Source organism: Eutrigla gurnardus, assembly GCF_963514095.1.
Source record: "Eutrigla gurnardus genome assembly, chromosome: 9".
In the NCBI taxonomy this organism is placed as follows: Eukaryota; Metazoa; Chordata; class Actinopteri; order Perciformes; family Triglidae; genus Eutrigla; species Eutrigla gurnardus.
The window spans coordinates 11439771-11447495 of NC_139923.1; the positions used below are offsets into that span (position 1 = coordinate 11439771).

At 45.4% G+C, this 7725-nt stretch overlaps 1 protein-coding gene across 7 annotated transcripts in view; it reads left to right on the top strand.

Moving 5' to 3' along the window:
- Positions 1 to 7449, top strand: part of tjp1b (tight junction protein 1b) — a 46971-nt gene extending 39522 nt beyond the window's left edge. For 4 of the 7 annotated variants that reach the window (XM_084017181.1, XM_084017185.1, XM_084017186.1 and 1 more), the window contains 9 exons: positions 301 to 534; positions 1609 to 2466; positions 2648 to 2739; positions 3182 to 3397; positions 3507 to 3643; positions 3872 to 4340; positions 4479 to 4696; positions 5259 to 5402; positions 6755 to 7449. In XM_084017181.1, coding sequence (XP_083873307.1) covers positions 301 to 534; positions 1609 to 2466; positions 2648 to 2739; positions 3182 to 3397; positions 3507 to 3643; positions 3872 to 4340; positions 4479 to 4696; positions 5259 to 5402; positions 6755 to 6849 — 2463 coding nt within the window. In that variant the 3' untranslated portion in view covers positions 6850 to 7449. The remainder of the gene's footprint in view (positions 1 to 300; positions 535 to 1608; positions 2467 to 2647; positions 2740 to 3181; positions 3398 to 3506; positions 3644 to 3871; positions 4341 to 4478; positions 4697 to 5258; positions 5403 to 6754) is intronic. The other 3 variants (XM_084017183.1, XM_084017182.1, XM_084017184.1) reach the window with 3 other exon arrangements.
- The last annotated feature ends 276 nt before the right edge of the window (positions 7450 to 7725 follow it).

Sequence of the window (7725 nt, forward strand, 5' to 3'; positions counted from 1 at the left end):
TTCATAAGTGGCTTTGCAGGCTGCACCCTTCTGAGATGGATGTATGGCTAAAAGTACTGCAGAGCTGAGGAATTGCTCCTTTGTGTTCAGTGTTGTGTCCTGGCCTTTAAGATTAAATGCCCTTTGCTTAGTAATAAACATGTTTTAAAAGCTACTGGTATGTTATCTATTCTGACCACATTCTCTGGCTGGTGTAGAACTGATTCAATGTAAGGAAGAAGATCATGGTGTTGGGGTGAGCTGTTCTTTTTGTGCCCTTGGCAGGCTGTGTTATAAATGTCTCTTAACAATACTTCACAGCAAGATGAGGCAGCTCTGCCCATGCCCTCGTTGTCTCCGACGGTGGTAGCGCCCCCTGCTGTTGAGCAGCCTGTACAGCTTGAGGGTATGCACCTAGAGGAGCCACCTGCTGCAGCTGCAGCTCCTCAGGCTGACTCACTTAGCAGCCCCAGCCCTGCCCCTGAGCTTATTCAGCCCCCACCACCAGTACCACATGAACCCCACCCGTCTGGACTGCCCGGTCCAGAACCAAAGGTACCCGTTGTTTCACCAGCCACTCGGACCGGGCCTGGGCCCCAGCCTGCTGTTTTAACTGCCTGTCTTCTCGCACATGCTTTCCACTCGCTCTCTGCATGACATGCCCACACTGTGACTCACTGAGCCCACTGTGTGCCTCTGGCTCCCAGAGAAAATGTGTGACAGACTAGTCCACATGCACCACAGTGGGCTGGGAGACCAGAAGGACCGGTGCATCCGAGTCTTTGACCGGGGTGAAGACATCCACAACCAGCCCTAACTGTTGCCTCTTACTTCCTTTGCATGGCTCCTAATGTTTTTTGGGTTCCTTTCAGCTTTAACTCTCTTCTGTAAATGAACGTTGGTAGCACTTACAATGGCATCATAGTGGTAGATGTGTCTGTTGTAGTGCCAGTAGTTTGACGTTGCATTAGATGCAAACTGAATGTTGGTTGCATGATGAAAGCTAACCTGCAGACAGTACTCTTGGTAATGTTTCCATCAAGCAATTTTCCCGACAGAAAAACAAACTTGCATCAGCACACTGCATTGTGTCTTCTGTTTTGTGGTTTTGTCCAGAGAAGATGCCATCAAATCAACCTTCTTCCATAGGAAGTACTGTAACTAGATTTGCTGTCTACAGGCTACACATCATATGTTTGAAATGAGGCCTTTCATAAATGTGCAAATTGCTTATTAGTGCGAGTTGCAATTCATATTTATAAAATGTGTAAAACCCAGTTGTGTGCACATGGATCATTATCATTCCTGAGAGGCATCTTGTCAAACAGACATTCAGAACTGTCTTGGAATAATGGACAAAGGTTTGCTTGTGTAATTGCACTTTGAATTGTTTGTTTGTTTGACTCAACGGCAGAAGGATTTATTTTCAATTGATTTGGTTAATGTTATACTTGTTTGTCAAGGTTTCTTTTCATATTCCAGTATTGAATTTAATCTTTAACTTATTCTTAATCTGCTGTTGAGAGCATTTTGTCCTCACTGCTTTCTGTCCTCCAACTTGGTGAATGGTAAAAGCTGAAAATGATGATGATGTAATGGATGAATTCATTTAGTATTGTTTCTTCGCAGATGTACAAGAAAGATCTGTACAATATGGAGGACCCCGTGCGAATCAACCATGGCCTGAAGCACTCGTTGAGCTACTGTCACCAGCCGCCGTACCAGGACAAACAGCCATACCGCGAATACGACCACCCGCCTTACGGATACGATGGAGGCGGCTACACAGAACCAAAGCCTCACAACGCTGACTCTCACCTGCACTACGACAACCGTGTGCCTCATTACAACGAACAGTGGCCCCCATATGACCAGCAGACCTCGTCTTCCCAGCCAGCAGGGTACCAGCCGGGCCACCAGCAACCCATGGGCTACAACCCCCGGTCCCCCTATGACGACGGACAAGGGAGAGACTACAGCCCTCCTCAGCCACGCTACGATGAGGCCCCACCAATGGGCTACGATGGCAGGCGACGCCACAGTAAACCTGGGCCCATTCGTTATGATGAGCCCCCACCCCCGCCACCAGCTGGCTATGATGTCCGCTCTCCCTATGAGGCAGAACCTCACGGCTTCCCGATTAATTCACCTCGATCGCCAGAGCCCCCAAAGCAGTATTACAGTGACTCTGGTCTGAGGCCCACCTACATTCCTGGGCCTGCAAACCGGGGCTTTAAGTCAGGGATGTTTGACCCGATGATGAACTCTGAACCCACAATTCCCCCTCCTAAACCCGAGAGCCTGCCCTCTCCAGGTGAGCCAGCGATCACTCCGGGCTCCAAACCTCTCCCTCCTCCGCCGCGGGAAGAACTGGACGAGGACCCGGCCATGAAACCACAGTCGGTGCTGAACAGAGTAAAGATGTTTGAGAATAAACGGTCTGTTTCTATGGACAGGGCTAAAGAAGGAGGAGAAATGGCACTCAGGGTAAGTTCCTTGCAGAGGTATACAGCAATTACTTTAGGCTAAATGTCCTTTGTTTGTTTTTGTGAAATGGTCTGTTTTGTAATTGTCTGGCCTGTGAGAAGTCAGGCACCGATCCATTCATGTGAGACAAAAATGGATCAGTTGCAAGAAGCACTAGAGATGCCTTCCCTTTGCTTTTCAGCCTGCAGATGTTCCTAAACCTGTGAGTGCACCTGGCCCAGTCCTCAAAGCCAATTCCCTCAGCAACCTGGAGCAGGACAAATCCACCTATAGGTATGTAGTCCCCGCAGCACCCTGGGCTGCAAAGTAGGTGGGTGAAGGACAACTCTGAGATCCTTGAAGAAGCATCTTGCAATTCATATATTGTGGTTTGATCGCCATCTGCTGGAGAAAAATGAATGTGCAGATAGCCAGCCTCTGGTGTGAAGACAAAGAAATGTCTGTCGACCAACTCAACCAGTTCTGCATGTTAGCAAGGTCATTAGGAATCTCATTTCTCCCTGCTGTGAGAGTGTTATTGTCGTCCTGAGCTCTTACATACTTGATCATTTCATGCCATTCAGCTCATCTTCAAATGAGCGCAGTGTTAATTTCATGACTGAAATGACAGGATGTATGAGATGTTCCATCAAAGTGTTGTCCAGGACAATCCTACCATCCCTGCTGCTTAAATTTCTGCAGCTGTTGTACTCGTTTCTTTTTGCTTCATCTGCAGGGCCCCTGAGCCACAGAAGCCCCATACAAAACCCCTGGATGATGTCATGCGTTCCAACCACTATGACCCGGATGAGGATGAGGAGTACTACAGGAAGCAGTTGTCCTACTTCGATCGCCGTAGCTTCGACAGCAAGGCCATGGGCCAACCCAGTCCTGGGATCAACCGTTTCCATGATCTGCCCAAACCAGCTCAGCTGTCCTACCCGTACAACAGGTAGAACTACACCCTGGCACTGTTGGCCGCTGTACAACACTCAGCTCCTGAGGTACACCAGTTTGCAGAATTTATTTGTTAACCGTATTGTTTGTGTCTCCACCTGCAGAGTTGAGTCTGTAGAGAAGGTGAGTCCAGTGGATAAAAGATATGAACCCCTGCCCCAAATCAGCCCGTCATCCCAGTATGGGCCCCCTGTATCCGCCATCTCACCTAACACACTGCCCAAACTCAGCCCCAACGACGGTAAGCCATGTAACTTTTCCTGCCTGACTACTTCATCATGCACTTATCTAGTGTACATTAACATTGTAGGGATGCAAAATGACTTGTCACTTGCGTTGCTTAAAGTTGTAACTAAGGACTATGTATTAAATTCTCAAGAGATTGATCTAGATAGCTATCCAAACTTCTATAGTGCAAGAATATAATAGACTTTGGTTAAGTGATTGTATCTTCTTCATATGCTTCCAGCTAACTCCATACCTGAGCTGTTGAGTTCACCCAATCCTAAACCGGAGCTGCCAGCTCTCAGGCCGGCCAGCAGGGACGAACCCATACCTGGCGGCTACCTGCCTCCTAGGGGCCATCCCGACAAATCCCCAGTCAATGGCACTGATGTAGGACCCCCAAAGACGCTGGGCAATCCCGCTCCCACTGGCTATAACCGCTACGTCCCCAAGCCGTACACCAGCTCCGCCCGGCCCTTTGAGCGCAAGTTTGAGAGCCCCAAATTCAACCACAACTTGCTGCCCAACGACACACAGGTGAAGACGGACCTCCTCAGTAAACCCAGTGTTGTGAGCAACAGTGGGAAGCCCCAGCTGTCACCACAGCCCCTGGACCATGACAGTGGCCTGGACACCTTCACACGCACTATGGACAACAGGCCCAAATACCAGCACAATAACATCAACGCCATTCCCAAGGCCATCCCTGTAAGGTGAAAAACTTAATTTCTGAGCTGCTGAAAGACAGAAAGAGACCCACAGGCGGTTTGTTCTTGTCTCCTCTGCTGTGCAATATTCTCTGCCTCCACCCTCGCCTTTATACTGACGATGCTTGATTCTGTTTCCCCCAGCCCCAGCACGCTGGACGATGACGACGAGGATGAAGGACACACGGTGGTGGCCACGGCCCGGGGTATCTTCAACTGTAACGGAGGGGTCCTGAGCTCCATCGAGACGGGTGTCAGCATCATCATCCCCCAGGGTGCCATCCCTGAGAGTGTGGAGCAGGAGATTTACTTCAAGGTGTGCCGGGACAACAGCATCCTGCCCCCTCTGGACAAGGAGAAAGGTCAGTCCTTTCTTTAAATCCTGAATAATATCAAGGAGCAAATTACACTACACTCTATAGAGCACATCTATATTATAACCACAGTAAACCAGGGAGTTTGTAACTTTTTACTTTTAGAGCTCATTTCTTTTATGAATCGCTACATCAGCAGTTTATTAGGTTGTTGTAGATTTGATTCCTACATGTGTGACTAATAACAGTTTACACTTCACATTGGTGCTGCTCTACAATGAAATAAAAACAAATAAATCTACATTTTCTTTTGTGAAGACATATAAACAGAAATGCCAAAAGAATACAACTAAATAAAAAGCTGGCTTAAAGGCAGGATAAAATACTTTGCTCTCAAGTAAAATAACCTGCCAGCAGTTTAATTTAGAGGATTTAAAAAAATAATAAAATTAAGCATCAGGGGAGTGTGGCGATTTAATTAACCTCCTCATTCACACAGAAGGCCTGACTCCATATTGGCTCATTATTGGGTAATAAATAATCCAGAGTGCCGAATAATTCCTGCATGTTTACTTTGTGGGATTTTAAATCTTGTTGTGTGTCCGTGCAGGAGAAACGCTGCTAAGTCCGCTGGTGATGTGTGGACCGCATGGACTCAAGTTCCTGAAGCCGGTGGAGCTGCGCTTACCTCACTGTGCGTCTATGACCCCTGATGGTTGGTCTTTTGCTCTAAAATCCTCCGACTCCTCGTCGGGTACGCTGTCCTCTGTCCTTTTGGGGTCTTTGGGCTGGCTTTTTTGATTAGAGAGGAGAATTTCTTGGTGTCTCACTCATAATCATCTTCTCTGTTTTCCTTATTCCCCTCATTTCTTATCGTTGCATGTATTGCTTGGAGATGTGTTTTACTAATTTTCATGCTTAATTTGAGCTGAGGAGTCATTTTTAGAAATGTAATAATAACGCCAGTTACAGAAAAGCAGTGCTAAACAGAGGTCACTCTCTGTGATTAGTTGAGAGAAATACAAACAAGCCAATTGTCTTGAGTGTCGCTAAGCACAGGGAGCAGATACGGTGCCCTTGCAAAAATAGTGCAGATAGCATTTAGTGCTTCATAGTATGAAGTAGTAGTATGGTATTACGGACTTACAATGGAGAGTTCTCCAAATATAATACAGGAAAATCAAATTCGGTGCTGCAGAACCTGAGATTACATCTTTTTTTCTATTTCACACAATCTTCTTTTAAAAAACCTGGTGCCTAAATTAGCCTCAGTCATGTAGCAATATGTAGATGTTTGCATGTGACCACCAAAACCGGCTCCACATTTCTATGAGAACCGGTCCTGTTGTGCTTTCAGAGAGGCTGATCCGATGCACCTAACTGGATTATAGCTCGTTTGAGAGTTGACATTCATTCAATTAAAATGACCCATTAAGCCTTAAGTATCATTCATTAGTATTATGTAAACTTAGAGCAACAGGAACTTAATTTCCAGATGTAATGGATGCATTAAATCATCATCAGCTGTACACTTATTTCATTCATGATGCATGTGTCACAATAATCTTTGTTTTGAGCATCTACTGTGTTTCTGTTAGGGATGCACCGATGTGATATCAGGCCGATACTGACTCTGGATCCGGTGTGACAATGGGGCTGAGCTATTCACTTCAATTCTATACATAGATACTATATACATTATTTGGTGGCATCTTTATGGAAAAGAAAGTGCTGCTGCATTTTAAAGTTTTACAGTAGAATTGCAAATCCTGTTAAAATGTATAACAATTCAGTACATTTATATGCATGTACTTATTTGTTACACATTGTTTTACAAAGTTAGGAAAGTCTGATGTTGCCTTGCAGTTAAATGAATGATCACAGTCACTACAACACAGCCAACATTTAGAACATGTATTAAACACTGGTATCGGAGGTACGATGCATCAGCCCACACCCAAAATCCCAGGCGTTGGTATCGGGATTGAAGAAGATGGATCGGTGCATCTCTAGTTTTTTTCTTTTTTTTTTTTGTTTGTTTTTTTTGTATTGTAAAGAAGAAGGGAGGGGCTCCAGCAGCTGACATCATGTCTCTATTTCCTGCAGGTGATCCCAAAACCTGGCAGAACAAATCTCTCCCCGGAGACCCGAACTACCTGGTGGGTGCAAACTGCGTGTCTGTGCTCATTGACCACTTCTGAAGAGGGCGACAGCTGGCCTGTTACTGAATGTGATAAACAGGGGCCCTCGGGTGCCCCTGCCGTGCTCCTTCCACCGTGGTGGGGGTGCACGACGCTCGAGGAAGTATGAACCAGATACTCTCACGTTGTTTACTGTGCCCAAAAATCTAAAAAGAAGAAAAAAACGACACACACAAGGAGAGTCGGAGGAGTCCAGCATCCCCAACGCTGTACTCTTGTTCTTTACTTTCTTTCTTTTTTTTCGGTGCTTTCAAGGCTTGCAAAAAAAATAAAGATTTAAACAAGTTATTTAAACAAAGGAACTGAAGTTGGAATGCATGACCAGTGCCACAGACTGAATAATCTCGTTTTGACATTTTTAAGCTAATTTTGTAAAAGGTTAGAGCGGTGGAAAAAGGAGAATTTTAAGAAACTCGTTTAATATTGCAATGGGTTTTTTGCGTACTGTTTAAAAAAAATAAATGGAAAAAAAAAAACACTCTCAAACAGCAAAGTTGGTATATGCAAAACTTTTGTTTGTGAGTTCTGTGGTCATGCGTTTCACTCATGAAGGATCTCTGAGGACTTGAGAAATGCTCAGCCTGACTCATGAAGGAAGACATAGAATAAAATAAGAAGAAGAACGAAGGTTAAGTATTAGCATCAGACGCCCGTGTGTTCTGACGGGGCTCTCTCTGTTTAAAACTGATGTTTTGTAGCAATGTTTTACCGTAGATAAATATACTGACTTGATTTTACAAACTCCTGCTGTCTAGAGATCTATGCATGTGCTATGACTCAGGTCCAGAAGCCTGCTACTACTAAGTTCAACACATGAAAACCCCATCGTACACTGCAAGCAGTGATGCCTTATCTGCATATTAACTTTTCAGTGAA